We start from the raw sequence: 21,198 nt of genomic DNA on the forward strand, positions 1-21,198 counted from the left end.
TTTTTTTTTTTGGCAATAATAATACACATAAGAAGTAAAAGGCGTGAAGAAAATGCGCAACAACATCAATATTTTCGAGCGTACAGCAACGAGGCACACAACGAGCGGTCTCTGATGGAGGTGTACTGTACCTGGCAAGAGAGATGTAGACATATCATTTTATTGTGCCATGTTATGTCGTCTTTATTGCCATTATAACATACATTTTCCACGACGACGACGACGATGTACGTTGTTGGGTACTTGAGGCATGGAAGAAGAAAAAAAAAAGAAAAATGTCTGCTTTTCTTGCGAATTTCAATTCAGTTTTTTTTTTTGTTGCATTTTTATTTTATTTGTGCGGTGCCCAAGTTTGATGGAAAGCCGTTAAAATTGTGTCAGGGAGTGATATAATCGAAAATGGGGGTTTTTTCGTGATGTAACGGATTTTATTTCATTCTAAAAAGAAAAATTTTTGAAAACTTTTAAATTTTTATCAGAAAGAAAAAAAATTAATGAAATTTTCATAAATTCTGAAAACGTGAATAATTAAAAAAAAATTAAATTAAAATTTAAAGAAAAAAAAATTTTCTCACCTGTTGAGTTCTTAAATCCGTGTGTGGTCTCAAAAAAAATCTTAATGAAAGCCTTAAAAAAAATTTTTTATTAATTTTTCGTTTTCTTTTGTCTTTTTCAGGAGAAATCAAAATCCGAGCGAACTTGGCGGATAATTTGATCAACCTTTGTTCATCATGTGTGACACAATTGGATCAAAGTTCAAGCTCCTTCGGGTCTGGATTGTTGTGCACAGTGTTGGGAATTGCTCTGAGATACTTGTCTGATTCAATCAAAGTAAGTGTTTTCAAAATTTTCTTTAAAAAAAATTATTTTTCAGTCGAAATCCAAGATTTTTTCTTAAAAAATTAAGAATATTTATACAAGACGACAAATTTTTTAAAAAATTTAATTTTTTTTCTAAAATTAAAGAATTTTCGAATCTAAATTTGACATCTTTGAGTCAAAATTGAAGATTATTTTGTTAAAAAATTAATAATTTTTATACGAAAAGACAGATTTTCAAAAAAATTTTAATATTTTTGTCTTAAAATTGTGTTAAGCTGAAGATTTTTCAGTCGAAATTGAAGACAATTGTTTCAAAAACGAGAATTTTTCATACAAAATTAAAGATTTTTAATAAATTTTAAATTTTTTGTATAAAATTTAATGAAAAATTTAAAAATTTTCATACAAAAATTATTTTTTTGAATCTAAATTTAACATCTTTGAGTTGAAATTGATTATTTTTTATACAAATTTAAAAAAATTTTGAGCAAAAAAGACTGATTTTGAATTTTTTGTTTTGAAATTGTATTATCTAGAGTCAAAATTGAAGAATTTCGATGAAATTTTTATCTATTTTTATCAAAATTTCACTTTTAAGAGTTGACATTTGACATTTTTAAAACAAATTTTAACAATTTCTATCGAAAATTCATATTTTTATGTAAAAATTTAAAATTAAAAAAAAAAATCAATAAATTTTTAAATAAAATTATCATTTTTGAATGAAAATTTAATATTTTTTTTTTATAAAACTCAAAAATTAATTGCTTAAAAAAAATTTAAATTTATAAGAAAAGCAAAATTTCCTTCAAAAAATTAATCTGAAGACAACTAAAAGAAATTTTTTACTAAAATCTCTTAAATTTTGACTTTATTTGATATTTTAAAGCGAACTTTTCATTTGTTGATTAAAAAAATTCAAAAAAATATTAAAAATTAGCTAAATTTTGTCAATTTTTCAAAATTTTTCTTCATAAATAAAAAAATTAAATAAATAAATTAAATAAAAAACATTAAAAATTTTTCTAAAACTCAAATTTTTTTCTCTTTCAGGTAACAGGAGGTGCCTACAAAACGATCATCTATCTAATCGAGAACGGATTTCTCGATGCGGCAATAATCGAACGTGCTGTTTGCCCCGTTGTCCTCGAGCTATGCGACACGGATCCCCTCACGAAGGAACCAAGCGATCGTCATGCAAATGCCGTTGGTGTAAGTTTCGATGTTTTTTCTCGTTTCCCTTCCTCGTTACTAACAAAAAAAAAATGCCGCCCAAGTAATTAAATGAACAAACACAAAAATCAACGGAATGTGTGTTTGACTGCGAGAAAGACATGGGTAGTGAGATAAGTTTGATGCCGTGTATTAGATATCCATCTCACTACCTTGTCTTTCATGCGGTCAAACATCAAATCAACTATTTTTCATTGTTTCGAATCGCTGAGGTGCTAATTTGTATGGCAAACACTTCGCACCATCCATCGAGGTTTTAACACGCTGCTGCTGCTACAATGTAACAAAAAAGACGGAAAATCACCAAACTCGAAGAGTATTTAGCCATTAGACTTGGCTGTTTTAGTGAGATTTTAACAAATCTATCACAGCCAGCTTTGATGAGCAAGATATTGTTCAAAATGCAACTCGAAATTTTTTATTTTTGAACTTTTTTTAGGAAATTGTCTCGTCCTGATCTCTTCAATTGGCTGTGAAATGGTCCATTTTTCTCATATCACAGCCATTTTGATGAGCTTAGTGCGAGATGTCGTCGACATTTTGATTTTCTTTTCAGTTTTCATCAATTTATCTCAATTTGGGCGGAAATGTGTTCGTATCAGTTCGTAAAAATGGTTGTGCAATGTTGTCTTTAATCACGTATCACAGCCATTTTGACGAGTTTGATGGAATGCACGACACAACGACGGAACAAAAAAGAATTATTTATTGCCAATAATGAGGATAAATGGACAACAACGCCGTGCTTTCATAATTATATCGCCTCTCAAAGTGGTTGTGAAATGTTTTCTCGTACGTTCATATCACAGCCAGCTTTGAAGAGCGATAAAATTAATGAGAATCATCCATCACTGATGATTAGTTTTCGATTGATTGGATTTTTCCTTCCTCCCCCCTTTTTTTATAGAAATTTATGGATTTTTTATGCAATTCTGCCCTTTTGCGCCTCACAAAGTGGCTGTGAATTGTGAGTTTCGATAGCATATCACAGCCAGCTTTGATGAGCTCAAAATGGCGGGCGATCATCAGATCTTTTGTTTATATTTTTTTTCTAACCTCACTTTTGCACGTTTTTTTTTTTTGAGATTTGAGATTAATGAAGAATTTTTTTCAGATTATTGCTAAAATTGCTCCGATTATTGGACAACAGAAAACTCACGACTTGTTTTACGCCAAATTCATTGAGATATGCAAGAGTCACGTGTACTTTATTCGCAAACATTGTGCCAAAGTCTTTCCAATTTTGTGCGAAGTTTTGGGAACGGCAACCACGGAGGAGAAAATGCTTCCGATTTTTATAAGACTGTGCGAGGATGAGATTTGGGGCATTCGGAAGGCGTGTGCGCAAGTTTTGCCCCAGATGGCGTTGCTTGTGACGCTCGAGAGTCGCAGGAAATATTTGGTGCCCGTCATGAAAAAGTTCATTTTTGATGATAGCGAATGGGTTATCGTTACAGCGTTGAGGGTAAGTTTTAAAATTTTCTAAACTTCTTTAAAATTTTCTTTAAATTTAAAAAAAAAATAATTTTGAAAAATTTTAACTAAATCTTCGTTAATTTTAAAATTAAAAAATTTTTTAAAAATTTAAAGTTTTATGAAAAAAAAAAAAATAAAAAAAAAAATTAAAAAAAAAATTAAATAATTTTATAAAAATTAAAAATTTATTAAAATTGAAAAAAGTAAAAAAAAATAAATTTTTTTTAAAATTTAAGATTTAAAAAAAAATTTAAGAAATTAAAAATTAAAAAAATTTCCAAAATTAAAAAAAATACAAAAATTAAAATGAAAACGTATTAAAAATTAAAAAAAAAAAATGTTACAAAAATTTTAAAAAATTTTAAAAATTTTTAAATTTTAAGAAACATAAAACTTGTAAAAATATGAAAATTTAAATTAAAAAAATATTTAAAATTAAAATTGAAAAAAATTAAAAAAAATATCAAATTTAAAAATTTTTGGAAATTAAAAAAAATAAAAAAAATTATGTTAAAAAAAAATTTAAAAATTTTTAAAAATTAAAAAAAGATTAAAATTGAAAAAAAAAATAAAAATTTAAAAAAATATTGACGAAAAAAAAAAATTAAAATAAATTTTACGAGATGAAAAAAAATTTTTTTTTTATTTTTTAAAAGTTTAAAATGAAAAACATAAAGAAATAAATTTTTTATAAATTAATTTTTTTATTAATTTCTTAAAAATAAAATTTAAATTCAAATGCAATAAAAATTAAAATAATAATGAATTTTTGTATAAAATCAAAATTTTAATAATTTTTTTTTTAAATTTCTTTTTTTACAGAGTCTCGGACAATTCATCGCTGCCTTCGCTCAACCCCAAATCTACGGTCTCGCATACGATTATTGCTTGGATTTGTTCATCACGAATGCCGCAGATGAGAATTTCCGAAATCCCGGACAACAACATCAGCAACTTTTATACGGAAATCAACCCAATGCTGCTGTAATTCTTCACAATTTGGAACAATACGAGCGAAAATTGGAAGAATCGATTCCGCCGCTCGCCCAAAGTTACGTGGATGCCTTAAAATCGCAAGAGGAAAAGACAAATATCGAGCAATTTTTATTCAATATCGTGTATGCGAACCAAATGGATCCCCGTGATCGCCGAAGCAGCGCAACTAGTGTCTCCGAGTCCGATGATACGGGAATTTCTGTGTTGTCGGAGAGCACGAGTGGCATCGGGAGTGACATCTACAAGCGATATGATACGCGAAAAATGTATGCGACACAACCACCGTCATATGGCGAGAAACCAAAGGCACCTGCGAGCATCACGGAAGATGATGTCTTGGGGAAATTCATGAAATTCTGTTCGCCGTTGAAAAATAACTTTATCGATGGGCCCATGATGGATTATTCGCCGCATACGAGAAATTTTCAAGGCGATATGGATATGGATTTGCATCCGAGACTTTCGCGAAACGATTGGGACATCTTCGATAGCGGCAATTCGAGTAACAGTCGGATGTCGTTCGGCAATACGTATGACTTGAGTAACAAATCACAAATGTCTTCCAGCAACAACAGTCAAGAGTCGTCGTCGTCACTTGACGAGGTGCAATTACAACCGCTTCCGCCGCCATTGGAGGAGGATTCAGCCAAGGGAATGGAGGAAGACAGTACAAACAACAATCAGACGCCCGAAAATACGTCGAATAATAATGCACAAGGCACAACCGAGAAAAATCTCGTCGATAATAACAACGATAATGTCTTCTTGGATGACGATGCGGCAAATCTTCCGCCTCCGCCGCCAATTCCGCAGTCAGAAACACCCCCGAACAAGACTTCCGAGGACCTTTCGGAGCTCGATGAGTTCAATTCGCATCGTTATTGGTACATCCCGCCGCCCGAAGTTGTTCCCGATCTCAATTTGGTCAACTCCAATACGCCAAGTGCTTCGGTTGACATCAAAGAAGACCCCGCCTCGGAACTAAAACGTTCGCCATCTGCTGATTCAACGATTTTAATTGCAAGTGACATGGATGACACGCTCGATAACACGGCGCTTTCGACAACGAGCGAGAAAAAAAAGTCCCGCATGAGTTCCACGGACTTTTATAACCCGGATTTGACGGAAACTGAATGGAGTTTGGTCGAAGATTACATTCACTTTTCCTCGATTGACAACGAGATGATGTACCAATGTGCTTATTACTTCCCCGCTGTCATTTTTACGCTCGGCAAGAGCTTTTGGCCTCTCATGCAGTCCCATTTTATCGAGTTATGCTACAATTTGGAGACGTCAGTGCGCAAAACGATGGCAGCAAGTATCGCCCAAATTGCGCTTTTGATAGGCAGGGAACACACGACACGTGACTTGGTTGCTCCGTATTTGGAATTTTTCCGTGAGGCGGATGAGATTAAGATGGAAGCTGTTAAAGCGATGCCGACTTTTATTAAAGTTGTTGATCCGCAAGAGCACGATCGGATTTTGAGTCAACTGGGAATGTGTTTGACGCCTCCGTTTAAGAAAGTTAATTGGCGATTGCGGGAAATTGTTGGGCAACAAATAATTCAGCTTGTGAAGATACATGAGCAGATCAACAAGGAGCATTGTTTGCTGTATTTGTTGGGAACGGCGATGAAATTGATGACGGATAAGTATGATTGCGTGCGAAAAGTGGGCGTTGATGCGTTTGTCGAGAGCTTCCGGTATGCCAAAGAGCAGCAGCAGCAACAACAAGTCCTGAAGTTTTTCAGTGATTATTTTGCGCATCACATTAACTGGAAGCGGCGTCAACTTTATATCATTGCCGTCGATAAAATGGTGAGCTTTTATTATTTATTTTTTTATCATTTTAAACATTTTTCAAAAAAATATTTTTTTAAAGAAATTTCTATGTAATTATTTTCATATAATTTTTTTTTATTTTTAATTATATGTATTTTTAAGTATAAAAAATTTCATAAAAATAAATATTTCATTTAATTTATTTTTTCATTATTTAAAAATTTTATTTTTCGAAAATACGAATTTTTAAATTATTTTAAAAAATATTTTGTAAAAAAAATATTCTTTTAATTTTCAATTTTTTTAAGTGTTAAAATAAAAAAAAAATATATAAAAAAATAAATTTAACATTTTTAAATTAATTATAATGTTTTTAAGTATAAATCTTAATTCTAATTAAAAAATTTTTTTATTAATTTTTTTATTACTTTTTTTTATTAATTTTTATTAATAATTTTATTTTTATTATTGACTTAAATAAATTTTGTTTTAACTAAAATTTGATTAAAATAAATTTTTAATTTTTTTATTGTTTCTTAAAATAAATTTTCATAATTTTTTGAAGGTTTTTTTTAAAAATTTTATTTAAAAAATTATTTCAAAATAAAAATTACTTAAAAAAATTAAATATTTAAGAAAAAAATTTTCAAATAAAAATTAAATTTAATTTTTTAAGTTAATTTAAATTTTAATTCGAATTAAAATTTATTTTTTATTAATATTTTTATTATTTTTTTATTAATTTTTTAATTATTATTTTTTTAATAATTTTGATAAAAATTAAAATAAAAATTTTTGGATTGACTTAAATAATTTTTTTTTCTAAAATTTAATTAAAATTAATTTTTAATTATTTTTTATATTTTTTTGAAGATAAATATTTTTAATTAACTTTAGATTTTTTTTTTTAATAAAAATCTTTTTTTTTTTAATTTCAGCTCATGACAAATGCCGTTGATGCAGAAATATTCCACAAACACGTTTTAGAATATTTGCTCAACCTATCGACACATCCCGTGCCCAATATTCGACTTTATGCTGCAAAGTGTCTCAGTTATACCGTATTAGCATGCTGTAAGTTACTTTTTTTAACAAATTTTTCTTCAAAATTTAATTTTTTAATTTTTCTCCTTCAGCATATTTCTCTCAAGAATCCTTACACGAGATGATCGGTTTGCGCGTTTACGAATTGAAGCAAGATAAGGACCGAGATGTGCGCGAAAACACAACTTTAACGAATGTCAGCGAAGAAGTCCTCAAATTGTCAGCAATGTTGAACAAAATGAACGCCTTGGAGATACCGACAGATGGAGAAGGCGCCGCCGCCGCAGCAGCAAATGTCGATCCAACCGAAGCAAATGCGACGTTAGACACGACAACGACTTCCGAGGGTTCCGACACCATCATTCACAGTCTCTTGGATAAGTTTTTGGAGGACCAAACGGAAAAAACTGACGAATTGCCAAAAAATGATGATGACTCAAAAGACGAAGAAAAAGAAGTTCAGGAGGAAAAAGAAGAACCAACTGCGACAACTGCTGAAGAAAAGGAGCCAGAAAATGTCACCGATCAAGAAGAATGGTAGAAAAATGAAAACTAAACAATATCTGTGATTCAAGAAACAAACAAACAAACAAAAAATTCGGTCCTCCTTTTGAGTTTAAAAAACGCAACTGATGTTTTTTTTTGTTGTTGTCGCAATCGTGTGCGAATTTTTTTAGTCAAAATTTTTAACTCTAACATTGTTTTTCTGTAAATCGGTCACTAATCATTGTCCTTCGTTACTTTCCCTTTTAAACAAACAAAAAAATATTATTTTATGTATACAAAAACACACACATCCAAAACAAGCCAATATTAAAAAATAGCCCCTAAGTGAAAAAAAAAATAAATCGATCCAATTCAAATAGTGATAAGAACAGTTTTTTATCCGTAACTAGCAAAAATTAATCGTAAAAAGTCTTTGATACAATAAAAAATTAAATAAAAATAAATAAAATTTTGTAACGATTCGTAAATTTAAAAAAAAAATAAAGAAAATGAAAGGAAATCAGAATCAACCTTTAAGACTTAATACAAGTTTGCCTAATTTTTTATCAAAAACGTATGAACACTAAACACATCTATTATCATATTATAATGATTATTGTACATTTACAACAAAAAAAAAATTATTATAAAAAATACCAAGAAAAAAAAATAAAAATTCAACACTCAAAGTGTAAATTTTAATGAGTTTTATTTATTTTAATTTTTTAAGATTTTTTTCTTATTTTCAAGGTAAGTTAAGGCTTCATATTTATTTAAGAATAGAATTTCGTCAAAAAAAAAATTTTTTCTCGCAAAAAACTTTTTTTTTTTTTATTTTTTTTTATTTTCATTTCAAAAAAAAATTAACAAAAGATTTAAAATTCTCATAATTTTAAAGCTTTAAACAAAAACTACAAAAATTTGTTTTTGAAACTTTTTTTCTTTTAATTTAAAAAAGTTGTTTAATTTTAGAGCTTTGAATTGCGTGAAAAGGTAAAATTTAAATTCATAAAAAAATAATAAAATTCTCAAGGAAAGATTAAGAAAAATATTTTAATTTTTATTTAAATTAAATTTTTCAAAAAAAAAAAAAAAAATTCTTTTAATTTTTGTTCAAAATAAATATTTCTATATTGCTTTTTATACGAAAATGTTTTAAATTATTTTTTTTTTCATCAGAAATTAAGAAAATTTCTTTTGAGTTTGAGAAATTTTGAAGTTATAAAAAAAAATTATTTTTAACTAAAAATAATGAAAATTATTAATTCAGAAAAAAAATCGAGTAACAAAATATTTAAAAAATTTCTTTTTTTCCTGTTGCAATTAAAAATATAGACAATAAAAAATATATAATAAAATTTTTGCAAAAATTTCAAACTTAAAAAAAATCATTTAACAAATTAATGAATTGTAAGTTAATTTCACAATTTTCATGTTAAATTACTCTTTTGATAACGGAAACGTCTAACAGTGAATTGATATTTGATTTGATTGAAAGAGACGAATGTTATTGATGAGAGAACATGTGATAAAAATTTTACCGTAATGAATTTTAAAATCTTTTCTCTCATAACGGAAATTTGATTTGATGATAATTTAATTTTATTAATTTTTCATTTTTTTTTATTTAATAAAAAAAATAATAACAAATATATAAATAATATTAATATATAAATTAAATTTGAATTTTTCATTGAACATTTTTAATTTCGAACAAATTTTGTGTCGAGTTAATTTTTTTAATTTTTAAAAATAAAATTTTTATACCGTTAAATATTTTTGTCAAAAAATTTATAATTTTGTTTTGAAAAACTAAAAAATCTTTATTTAAAAATTTATTTTGTTAAAAGTTTATTTTTTTTAAAATTCATATATTAATAATTTTTAAAGTAAATTTTATTTTTTTTTAAATATTTTTATAATTTTTTTTAAAAATATTAAATTTAAATTAAAAAAAATGTTTTCAAAATTTTTTTAAAAGTTTAATGTAAAATTTAACTAAATTTTTGTCTCAAATTTAATTTTACCTTAAATGGTAAGCTTTAAAATAACTTTAATTTTAAATTTTATTAAAATATAATTTTTTTTTAAATTTTTTTAAAAACTGCAAAATAAATTAAATTTAAGAAAATTTTAAATTTTTCTATTTTTCAATTTAAATTTTTATTAACTCAAAATTTAATATAAATAATTTTATTTTTTTTTAAATTTAAATATTTTTAAATTATAATATAATTATTTTTTTTATTTTAATTTAATTTTTAAAAATTAATAATTATTTTAAGTTTAATATTTTCAATTTTTAAGTATTTTTTATTTATTTTAAAAAAGTTGAAATAAAATAAATTTTCCGTTTCTTTTCAACTTATCAACACGACGGTAACTAATGACATTTGAGACTGAAACTTCTAGAGACATCTCGTATGTGCACGAGCGCCTATCGCTGTACCGACATTGACATTCTAAGAGTTTCATCATCCAATTCAACGTGCTCGCCATCATCGGTGGTAAAAAAACGAGAAAATCTCCCAAAAATCCTCATTTTAAATCGGAAAAAAGTGCGTGAAACATTAATTAGCAGCAAGAATGGCCTCAAGTTACCGTAATTTGTTCAAATTAGCGGCTCAATCGCGAAAAAGTCTGTTATGTAAACGCGAGTTTTCCACACTATGGGAAAAGCCGACGACATCGAATCTCTTGTCCTTGCAAAATCGCCGGGTTGGTTTGCGTTACTCGTCGGAGCAAGTAAAGGGCGCCGTAATTGGTATCGATTTGGGCACAACCAACTCGTGTGTTGCCATCATGGAGGGCAAGCAAGCAAAGGTCATCGAAAATTCCGAAGGTTCTCGTACGACACCGTCACATGTCGCCTTCACGAAGGACAATGAGCGTCTTGTGGGCATGCCAGCGAAGCGTCAAGCAGTAACGAACAGCGCAAATACCTTTTATGCGACAAAACGTTTGATCGGGCGACGATTCGATGATCCCGAAATCAAGAAGGACTTGAAAAATTTGTCGTATAAAGTTGTCAAGGCCTCGAATGGAGATGCTTGGGTACAAGCAACGGACGGAAAAGTCTATTCGCCATCGCAGATCGGAGCTTTCGTGTTGACAAAGATGAAGGAAACGGCGGAAGCGTATTTGGGACAACCCATAAAGAACGCTGTGGTAACTGTGCCTGCTTATTTCAACGACAGTCAACGTCAAGCGACGAAAGATGCCGGACAAATTGCTGGTTTGAACGTTTTGCGAGTCATTAACGAGCCCACAGCAGCTGCTTTGGCTTACGGCATGGACAAAACTGACGACAAAATTATCGCTGTGTACGATTTGGGCGGCGGTACCTTCGACGTGTCGATTTTGGAGATCCAAAAAGGCGTTTTCGAGGTAAAATCCACGAACGGAGACACTTTACTTGGCGGCGAAGACTTCGACAATCACATTGTCAACTTCCTCGTCGACGAATTCAAGAAGGATCAAGGTATCGACATTCGCAAAGATGCCATGGCCATGCAACGTTTGAAGGAAGCTGCGGAAAAAGCAAAAATCGAATTATCTTCTTCCGCCCAAACTGACATCAATTTGCCGTATTTGACGATGGATGCCTCGGGACCCAAACACATGAACTTGAAAATGACGCGTGCCAAGTTGGAATCATTGGTTGGCGATTTGATCAAACGCACCATTGCGCCCTGCCAAAAAGCCCTTGCCGACGCTGAAGTTAGCAAAAGTGACGTTGGCGAAGTTTTGTTGGTTGGCGGTATGACGCGTATGCCAAAAGTTCAGTCGGTTGTGCAGGAAATTTTCGGAAGAGCTCCCTCGAAGGCTGTCAATCCCGATGAAGCTGTTGCTGTTGGCGCTGCAGTTCAAGGCGGAGTTTTGGCTGGAGATGTTACGGATGTGCTTTTGCTCGATGTTACGCCACTGTCGTTGGGTATTGAAACGCTCGGAGGAGTTTTCACGAGATTAATTACGCGAAACACGACAATTCCCACGAAGAAATCGCAAGTTTTCTCAACAGCTGCTGACGGACAAACGCAAGTCGAGATCAAGGTACATCAAGGAGAACGTGAAATGGCTGCCGATAACAAGATGTTGGGATCGTTCACACTCGTTGGCATTCCTCCAGCGCCCCGTGGAGTCCCACAAATTGAAGTTACATTCGATATTGGTAAGAAAATTTAAAATATTTCTTTTAATTTTAATTTTTTCGTACATAAAAATGTTGAACTTACAAAATTTAATTAAAAAATTATTTTAAAAAAATTATTTTCATAAAAAAAAAATATTTTAAAATTTTTTTGAGTATTTTATGGGAAAAAAAATATTTAATTTAAAATTTTTACTTTGAAATTTTTTTTCAAAAATTTTAAAAAATTGATAAATTTATTATTTAATTTTTTATAATTTTTTTTTTATTTTCTTTTTTTGTTTCAATATTTTCGAATCTTTTTTTTTATTAATATTTGAATTAGAAAAATTTTTTAAAAATTTATTTAAATTATTTTTTAAATATAAAAAAATCCGAAAATTTTTGTTTTATTAAAAAAATAAAAATAATAAAAAATAAAAAAAAATTTTGAAAAACTAATAAAATAATTTTTCTTGAATTTGAAAAAAAAAATATTTCAAAAATTTAAAAAATTAAAATATTGAAAAATTTTCAAAAATGTTAAAAATTGATAATTTTATTTTTTTTATAATTTTTTGAGTAAAAAAAACTTTTCATCATCTACTTTTCAATGATTTTTTAAATTGAAATGAAATTTATTAAATTAGAATTTTTTTTTGAATAGGAAAATTTTTAAAATAATGAAATTTTTAAAATATTAAAAATAATGAAATTTATAAAAATTTGAAAAAAAAATTAAAATATATTTAAAAAAATTTCTTTAAATTTTAAAATTTTCAAAATTCATATAAATGTGACAATTTTTGTTGAATTAAAAAAAAATTGAAAAATTTGGTGAATTAAAAAAAATGTGTCTCCAAAATTTTATTTTTACATACGCAAATAATTCATTCTAAAAATAAATTTTCTCATTTCAGATGCAAACGGCATTGTCCACGTATCTGCTCGCGACAAGGGAACTGGCAAGGAACAACAAATTGTCATCCAATCATCGGGCGGCTTGAGCAAAGACGAAATCGAGAACATGATCAAGAGAGCCGAACAATTCGCTGCTGAGGACAAAATCAAGAAGGAACGCATCGAAGTTGTCAATACGGCAGAAAGCGTTGTTCACGACACCGAAACCAAAATGGAAGAATACAAGGATCAATTGCCGAAGGAAGAATGCGACAAAATGCGCGAAGAAATTACCAAAGTTCGCGAATTGTTGGCCAACAAGGACTCCGCCGACCCTGAGGAAATCCGCAAGACTGTCTCAAGCCTCCAACAATCCTCGTTGAAACTCTTCGAAATGGCATACAAGAAAATGGCATCGGAACGCGAATCATCATCCGGAAGCGGCAGCAGCAGTAACGAACAAACCACACAAAGCGACGACACACAAGGCGAAAAGAAGGAAAACAAAAGTTAAATAATTCGAACGAGCAACACTTTTTTTTTTTAATTTTTTGTAAAATTTTTCCTTTTCCCACTTCATAGATGAATATTTTGTGTGCATAGAAGTAGATTAGGAAGTCCCGATTAATTTTAAGCATTTTCCCCAAAAAAAAAACTTAAATAAACAAACGACAGGATATCGTGCAAATTGGACTGAAAAAAAATTCGTTAAATTTAGTCATGTGTTGAATTTTTTTATGTCCCTCGAACGAGAACTTTACAAAAATAGACTTTAAGTTATCACGCATTAAAATTTACTGATAGGGAACTTTAATGTAAAAGCGCGAAATTATTATCAAGAGTTACTAAGCTGTACCAGTTATTAAAAAAAAATTATAGAAAAGTAGAATGATTGAGAATGAAGCAAACCAAGATGCAAGATTAAAAATTATTGATAATAAAAAATTGATTCCAAAGTAAATGTTTTGATGTTTTTGTCTCTTTCTTTGATTTGGGGTTCAATAAGTTTGGCGTGTTTGAAATTATTTTTGATTTTCTCAAGAAAAAAATTAATTTTTGGATTTTAAATTTTTTTAATTTTTTATTTTTTGATCCATTAGATTTAATTTTAACTCAATTTTTCGCTGCAGTTTTTTAAATTAATAAAAAAAAATAATTTAAAAAAAATAATTATATTAAACATTAACTCAAAAGTATGAAAACAAGTACAATTTTCTATTGCTTAAGCTCTGATTTTTTTTTGCAAGTCATTTTTTGAAAGTTCATTTCTGTTCATATTGGGTCGATATTTGACGTAAAAAAAAAATCAGAGTTTGGAGGTTCAAACTCTGATTTTTTTTGCAAGTCATTTTTTGATCACTTTTAAGCCTAAAATTGAATAAATATTCATTCTAAAGTTCATTTCTGTTCATATTGGGTCGATATTTGACGTAACAAAAAAATCAGAGTTTGGAGGTTCAAACTCTGATTTTTTTTGCAAGTCATTTTTGATCACTTTTAAGCAAGTCATTTTTGATCACTTTTAAGCCTAAAATTGAATAAATATTCATTCTAAAGTTCATTTCTGTTCATATTGGGTCGATATTTGACGTAACAAAAAAATCAGAGTTTGGAGGTTCAAACTCTGATTTTTTTTGCAAGTCATTTTTTGATCACTTTTAAGCCTAAAATTGAATAAATATTCATTCTAAAGTTCATTTCTGTTCATATTGGGTCGATATTTGACGTAACAAAAAAATCAGAGTTTGGAGGTTCAAACTCTGATTTTTTTTGCAAGTCATTTTTTGATCACTTTTAAGCCTAAAATTGAATAAATATTCATTCTAAAGTTCATTTCTGTTCATATTGGGTCGATATTTGACGTAACAAAAAAATCAGAGTTTGGAGGTTCAAACTCTGATTTTTTTTGCAAGTCATTTTTGATCACTTTTAAGCCTAAAATTGAATAAATATTCATTCTAAAGTTCATTTCTGTTCATATTGGGTCGATATTTGACGTAACAAAAAAATCAGAGTTTGGAGGTTCAAACTCTGATTTTTTTTGCAAGTCATTTTTTGATCACTTTTAAGCCTAAAATTGAATAAATATTCATTCTAAAGTTCATTTCTGTTCATATTGGGTCGATATTTGACGTAACAAAAAAATCAGAGTTTGGAGGTTCAAACTCTGATTTTTTTTGCAAGTCATTTTTGATCACTTTTAAGCCTAAAATTGAATAAATATTCATTCTAAAGTTCATTTCTGTTCATATTGGGTCGATATTTGACGTAACAAAAAAATCAGAGTTTGGAGGTTCAAACTCTGATTTTTTTTGCAAGTCATTTTTTGATCACTTTTAAGCCTAAAATTGAATAAATATTCATTCTAAAGTTCATTTCTGTTCATATTGGGTCGATATTTGACGTAACAAAAAAATCAGAGTTTGGAGGTTCAAACTCTGATTTTTTTTGCAAGTCATTTTTTGATCACTTGAAAATTTGAATCAGAGTATTCATTCTAAAGTTCATTTCTGTTCATATTGGGTCGATAATTTTCATTCTAAAGTTCATTTCTGTTCATATTGGGTAATTTGACAAAAAAAAATCAGAGTTTGGAGGTTCAAACTCTGATTTTTTTTGCAAGTCATTTTTGATCACTTTTAAGCCTAAAATTGAATAAATATTCATTCTAAAGTTCATTTCTGTTCATATTGGGTCGATATTTGACGTAACAAAAAAATCAGAGTTTGGAGGTTCAAACTCTGATTTTTTTTGCAAGTCATTTTTTGATCACTTTTAAGCCTAAAATTGAATAAATATTCATTCTAAAGTTCATTTCTGTTCATATTGGGTCGATATTTGACGTAACAAAAAAATCAGAGTTTGGAGGTTCAAACTCTGATTTTTTTTGCAAGTCATTTTTGATCACTTTTAAGCCTAAAATTGAATAAATATTCATTCTAAAGTTCATTTCTGTTCATATTGGGTCGATATTTGACGTAACAAAAAAATCAGAGTTTGGAGGTTCAAACTCTGATTTTTTTTTGCAAGTCATTTTTGATCACTTTTAAGCCTAAAATTGAATAAATATTCATTCTAAAGTTCATTTCTGTTCATATTGGGTCGATATTTGACGTAACAAAAAAATCAGAGTTTGGAGGTTGGAGAGTTTGGAGAGTTTGGAGGTTCAAACTCTGATTTTTTTTGCAAGTCATTTTTGATCACTTTTAAGCCTAAAATTGAATAAATATTCATTCTAAAGTTCATTTCTGTTCATATTGGGTCGATATTTGACGTAACAAAAAAATCAGAGTTTGGAGGTTCAAACTCTGATTTTTTTTGCAAGTCATTTTTTGATCACTTTTAAGCCTAAAATTGAATAAATATTCATTCTAAATATTCATTCTAAAGTTCATTTCTGTTCATATTGGATCGATATTTGACGTAACAAAAAAATCAGAGTTTGGAGGTTCAAACTCTGATTTTTTTTGCAAGTCATTTTTGATCACTTTTAAGCCTAAAATTGAATAAATATTCATTCTAAACGTTTTAACAAAAAAATCAGAGTTTGGAGTTCAAACTCTGATTTTTTTTGAAGTCAAATGCAAGTCATTTTTGATCACTAAATATTCATTCTAAAGATCATTTCTGTTCATATTGGGTCGATATTTGACGTAACAAAAAAATCAGAGTTTGGAGGTTCAAACTCTGATTTTTTTTGCAAGTCATTTTTGATCACTTTTAAGCCTAAAATTGAATAAATATTCATTCTAAAGTTCATTTCTGTTCATATTGGGTCGATATTTGACGTAACAAAAAAATCAGAGTTTGGAGGTTCAAACTCTGATTTTTTTTGCAAGTCATTTTTTGATCACTTTTAAGCCTAAAATTGAATAAATATTCATTCTAAAGTTCATTTCTGTTCATATTGGGTCGATATTTGACGTAACAAAAAAATCAGAGTTTGGAGGTTCAAACTCTGATTTTTTTTGCAAGTCATTTTTTGATCACTTTTAAGCCTAAAATTGAATAAATATTCATTCTAAAGTTCATTTCTGTTCATATTGGGTCGATATTTGACGTAACAAAAAAATCAGAGTTTGGAGGTTCAAACTCTGATTTTTTTTGCAAGTCATTTTTTGATCACTTTTAAGCCTAAAATTGAATAAATATTCATTCTAAAGTTCATTTCTGTTCATATTGGGTCGATATTTGACGTAACAAAAAAATCAGAGTTTGGAGGTTCAAACTCTGATTTTTTTTGCAAGTCATTTTTTGATCACTTTTAAGCCTAAAATTGAATAAATATTCATTCTAAAGTTCATTTCTGTTCATATTGGGTCGATATTTGACGTAACAAAAAAATCAGAGTTTGGAAGTTCAAACTCTGATTTTTTTTGCAAGTCATTTTTTGATCAGTTTTAAGCCTAAAATTGAATAAATATTCATTCTAAAGTTCATTTCTGTTCATATTGGGTCGATATTTGCCGTAACAAAAAATCTGATAATTTTTGCATGCCAAGTTTTGACAAATTTAGGGCTAAAAATTTTTTACGTATTTTTTACGTATTTTTTTACGTATTTTTACGTAAATTTTTAGCAAAAAATATTAATTGAAAAAATCCAGAATTTAAAAAAAAATATTTTTTTTAAATTTTTTTTTAATTTTCTTAAAAGTTTAATTAAATATGATGAAAAAATTAAGAATCTCTCTGTTTAATATTCAAGTTTTAAATTATGACAAAAAAAAAATTAAGAAAATTTCAACTTTCGAAAAAATTAATGAAATTATGCATAATTTTCATATTTGAATTCGATCGTTAACAAAAATTTTGAAATATTTTTTTTAATTAAAAAATAAAAAATTAGGGATTCTGATCAAATTTTTAATCAATTTCAGAGTAAAAAAACAAAAATCAATTCCATTTAATAATATTTATTATCCGTGAAAAGCTTTTCAAAACATTTCGATAAAGGAATAGTAAATTTCTAACAAACTCGTGACTTTTTTTTAAATATTTTTTAAACTTGTTGTATGAGAACGAGCATCTCTTCCTTCAGATACTCTTTCAAACTCTTCGACTCGCCTTCATAGGCAAAGTTCAAAACCGTATTCGGAATCAACTTCAGGTCATGCAACGACTTTTCACGATCTTCGCTCCCATTAAATTTGTGTCCTGTCGGCGAAACAAGACTAAATTCCGCTTCACTCGTTTTCAAAGCTGACTTTACCATTTCAAAGACATCTTCGAGCTTCTCAAAGACATGAAAAGTGCCTTGCAAGTAAACGCCATCGGGGAATCGAACGCGAATCAACGCAAAATTGTAGCGATTTATCACGCGTTGTTCCTCCTTTTCGCGCATCGTCTTCGTCATGAGGATCTGCGAACGCTCCAATGCCTCCGCACGAGCTTGTTGTTCGCGTTTTAACTCTTCAACAGTAACGCGAAAGAATTCCGGCGGTAAGGCAGTTACCCGAACTTGTGACGGAAGCAAAACTTGTAAATTTCTATCGAGTTCAATGGGAATGGGCTCCGAGCATTTAAGCGCTTCCAATAAGGTGTTCATGTTTTCCAAGTTTTCAGCGACATCTTTTGCGAAAATGAGGAATTTTTCGTCGTCGATCGTTTGTTCTTCGAAGCCGATGGAAGTTAAAAAGTCAAAAGCTCCCTCGACAGATTCGACTTTTTCCTGATAAATTCTGTTCGACATCCGGATTTTGCGATATTTCTCCTCGTCCGGATGATTTATGATGTTTTCGATGTAACGAATTAGCGTTTCGACGCACGGCTCGATTTTTTCCTTCGTGTTGCAATTGTGAATGATCAGGCATGAGGTAAGTCCCCGTTCTTGCTCGAGTTGTTCATACAAAAATTCCTTAATTTTCACTTTCCATTCTTTTTTTGGCAGAATTTCTTCGCTTATGAAGGGGCAACGGAAGAAAACTCCTTGAACTGCGAATTGGCTGGCTTGATCCGGATCAACTTCTTTTGCTACTTCGACACTTGTTGATTCTTTGGCAGCTGCTCGTTCCGCTTCAAGTTCTTTTCGTGCTTGTGCCTGAAGAAAAAAATATTTTTAATTTTATTATTTTTTTTTTTATTTTTTGTTTTTTTATTTTTTTTATTTTTTAATTTTTTTTTTTTTTTAATTTTATTTTTTTTTTTATTTTTTTTTTATTTTTTTTTTTTTTTTTTTTTTTTTTTTTTTTTTTTTTTTTTTAATTTTTTTTTTTTTTTTTTTTTTTTTTTTTTTTTTTATTTTTTTTTTATTTTTTTTAATATCATTAAAAATCATCCAAAAACGACACTTACTCTGATCGCTTGCAAAGAAAAGTCAAAATCTTCAGTCTTTCCTTGAAATCGGGACATTGCCGCAGCAGCTGCTCTCTTCGCTTCATCCGTCAAATGATCTCGTTTGGGCGGAACATAAGCATCTTTTGCCGTTTTCTTCGCTGGTTGTGACACTGTCGGCGAATCATCGTTTAATTTCCTTCCGGGACCCGCAACTCCAAGTTTAAATTTCGCTTCTGCCTTTTTTTTCGTGAAAAATCCCTTAATTTTGTTGAGTTTCTCTTCCGCTTTGCTCGTTTTCTTGTCCATTTTTTTAGATTCGTGGCGTGTAATCCTTCGGCAACTTCAATCTCGCCACAGACAATTTCAATTCCTCAATTTCTTTCAAAGTGCTCGGGCGAATGAACTTGTCTGTAATCACGGGACCGTATTTTCGCCAAAAGAATAAAATGAAGAGCAAGTTCACAAGAAGCAGCACGAACAACGTTTTCAGCAAGGTATACTGAAATTCCGTAAAAAGAGGCTTCTCGGGGTCTTGCAAGTGACGGATGATGTTCTCGTGGATGAAATCTACTGAGTCATGAACGATGGGACGCAACACACGGAGTTTTTCTGATGCAAGCAGCAGGTAATCGTTGAGTGTCGCACTGAAATTGGCAATTAGGGCATTAAACTGCATTTAAATCGGGCTTTCGGCGATTTTGACGCGCAATTTCCATGAAAATTTTACCAAAACTTGATTTGTTTTTCTTTATTTTTATGTGAACAATTTTTAATAGGGTTGCCAGATTTCTAAATTGTGAAGGAATTTATTATTTTCTAATTCAAAACATTTTTTAATTTAAAACAATTTTTGTTTTTGTGAAAAAATAAAAATTTTTGAATTTTAATTGATAATTTGAAGGAAATTTTTTGCAGAATTTTTTTTTTTTTTTTTTTTTTGGCAAAACCATTCAAAATAAATTTTCAACCTAAATTTGATAAATTTGGTAGCTGGAAGCCTGGAAATGAAAATTAATTTCCCTCATAATAAGAGGATTTTGGCTGAAATTTTTTTTCATCAATTTTTTTTGCTAACATCTTTAAAAGGCTCCTGTACATCGAAAACGCAAAATTTAGAAAAAGTCCAAAACAAAAGTTGTTTCTAAAGACAAAACCTTCAATTTGAGACGGAGAACGGTAATATAACTCAATTTTTAAAAATCGGTATGTGAGCCCTCATAATAAGAGGATTTTGACTTAAATTTTTTTTTCATCAATTTTTTTTGCTAACATCTTTAAAAGGCTCCTGTACATCGAAAACGCAAAATTTGGAAAAAGTCCAAAACAAAAGTTGTTTCTAAAGACAAAACCTTCAATTTGAGACGGAGAACGGTAATATAACTCAATTTTTAAAAATCTCTACATGAGCCTTCATAATAAGAGGATTTTGGAAATTGAGACGGAGAACGGTAATATAACTCAATTTTTAAAAATCGGTATGTGAGCCCTCATAATAAGAGGATTTTGACTTAAATTTTTTTTCATCAATTTTTTTCGCTAACATCTTTAAATGGCTCCTGTACATCGAAAACGCAAAATTTAGAAAAAGTCCAAAACAAAAGTTGTTTCTAACATCAAAACCTTCATTTTGAGACGGAGAACCGTGATCTAGCTTAATTTTTAAAAATCGGTATGTGAGCCCTCATAATAAGAGGATTTTGACTTAAATTTTTTTTCATCAATTTTTTTCGCTAACATCTTTAAATGGCTCCTGTACATCGAAAACGCAAAATTTAGAAAAAGTCCAAAACAAAAGTTGTTTCTAACATCAAAACCTTCAATTTGAGACGGAGAACCGTGATCTAACTCAATTTTGAAAAATCGGTATGTGCGCCCTCATAATAAGAGGATTTTGACTTAAAATTTTTTTCATCAATTTTTTTCGCTAACATCTTTATAAGGCTCCTGTACATCGAAAACGCAAAATTTGGAAAAAGTCCAAAACAAAAGTTGTTTCTAAAGACAAAACCTTCAATTTGAGACGGAGAACGGTAATATAGCTCAATTTTGAAAAAT

The 21,198-nt window shown here is 29.3% G+C and overlaps 4 protein-coding genes across 4 annotated transcripts in view; 2 read left to right on the forward strand and 2 right to left on the reverse strand.

Annotated features, from left to right (window-relative positions):
- LOC134832459 (serine/threonine-protein phosphatase 4 regulatory subunit 1-like) overlaps positions 1 to 8,413 on the forward strand; it is a 55,659-nt gene extending 47,246 nt beyond the window's left edge. Inside the window, exons 4-9 of the mRNA XM_063846480.1 lie at positions 677 to 831; positions 1,876 to 2,034; positions 3,170 to 3,520; positions 4,354 to 6,345; positions 7,248 to 7,383; positions 7,446 to 8,413. Coding sequence (XP_063702550.1) covers positions 677 to 831; positions 1,876 to 2,034; positions 3,170 to 3,520; positions 4,354 to 6,345; positions 7,248 to 7,383; positions 7,446 to 7,894 — 3,242 coding nt within the window. The 3' untranslated portion in view covers positions 7,895 to 8,413. The remainder of the gene's footprint in view (positions 1 to 676; positions 832 to 1,875; positions 2,035 to 3,169; positions 3,521 to 4,353; positions 6,346 to 7,247; positions 7,384 to 7,445) is intronic.
- A 1,882-nt stretch (positions 8,414 to 10,295) lies between these two features.
- LOC134832438 (heat shock 70 kDa protein cognate 5) lies at positions 10,296 to 13,819 on the forward strand. Its single transcript, XM_063846455.1, has 2 exons — positions 10,296 to 12,010; positions 12,889 to 13,819. The coding sequence occupies exons 1-2, from the start codon at positions 10,426 to 10,428 to the stop codon at positions 13,380 to 13,382; spliced, it is 2,079 nt and encodes a 692-aa protein (XP_063702525.1). The 5' UTR covers positions 10,296 to 10,425; the 3' UTR covers positions 13,383 to 13,819.
- A 3,955-nt stretch (positions 13,820 to 17,774) lies between these two features.
- Positions 17,775 to 19,580, reverse strand: LOC134829474 (UBX domain-containing protein 6). Its single transcript, XM_063842551.1, has 2 exons — positions 19,162 to 19,580; positions 17,775 to 18,907 (listed from the first exon to the last, which is right to left on the reverse strand). Exons 1-2 carry the CDS (start codon positions 19,447 to 19,449, stop codon positions 17,870 to 17,872), a joined length of 1,326 nt encoding a protein of 441 aa, XP_063698621.1. The 5' UTR covers positions 19,450 to 19,580; the 3' UTR covers positions 17,775 to 17,869.
- LOC134829146 (uncharacterized) lies at positions 19,454 to 19,819 on the reverse strand. Its single transcript, XM_063842142.1, has one exon. The coding sequence runs from the start codon at positions 19,817 to 19,819 to the stop codon at positions 19,454 to 19,456; it is 366 nt and encodes a 121-aa protein (XP_063698212.1).
- Between the last annotated feature and the right edge of the window lie 1,379 nt (positions 19,820 to 21,198).

This window comes from Culicoides brevitarsis, chromosome 2 (assembly GCF_036172545.1).
Source record: "Culicoides brevitarsis isolate CSIRO-B50_1 chromosome 2, AGI_CSIRO_Cbre_v1, whole genome shotgun sequence".
Taxonomy (NCBI): Eukaryota; Metazoa; Arthropoda; class Insecta; order Diptera; family Ceratopogonidae; genus Culicoides; species Culicoides brevitarsis.

What these genes read in the sequence shown, in the direction of transcription:
- LOC134829474 (XM_063842551.1), bottom strand. Translation starts at nt 19,449, where the DNA reads ATGGACAAGAAAACGAGCAAAGCGGAAGAGAAACTCAACAAAATTAAG. An exon ending in TTTCTTTGCAAGCGATCAGA is followed by an intron (nt 18,908 to 19,161) that starts GTAAGTGTCGTT and finishes TTTTTTCTTCAG; the next exon opens with GCACAAGCACGAAAAGAACT.
- LOC134829146 (XM_063842142.1), bottom strand. Translation starts at nt 19,819, where the DNA reads ATGCAGTTTAATGCCCTAATTGCCAATTTCAGTGCGACACTCAACGAT.
- LOC134832438 (XM_063846455.1), top strand. Translation starts at nt 10,426, where the DNA reads ATGGCCTCAAGTTACCGTAATTTGTTCAAATTAGCGGCTCAATCGCGA. An exon ending in TGAAGTTACATTCGATATTG is followed by an intron (nt 12,011 to 12,888) that starts GTAAGAAAATTT and finishes TTCTCATTTCAG; the next exon opens with ATGCAAACGGCATTGTCCAC.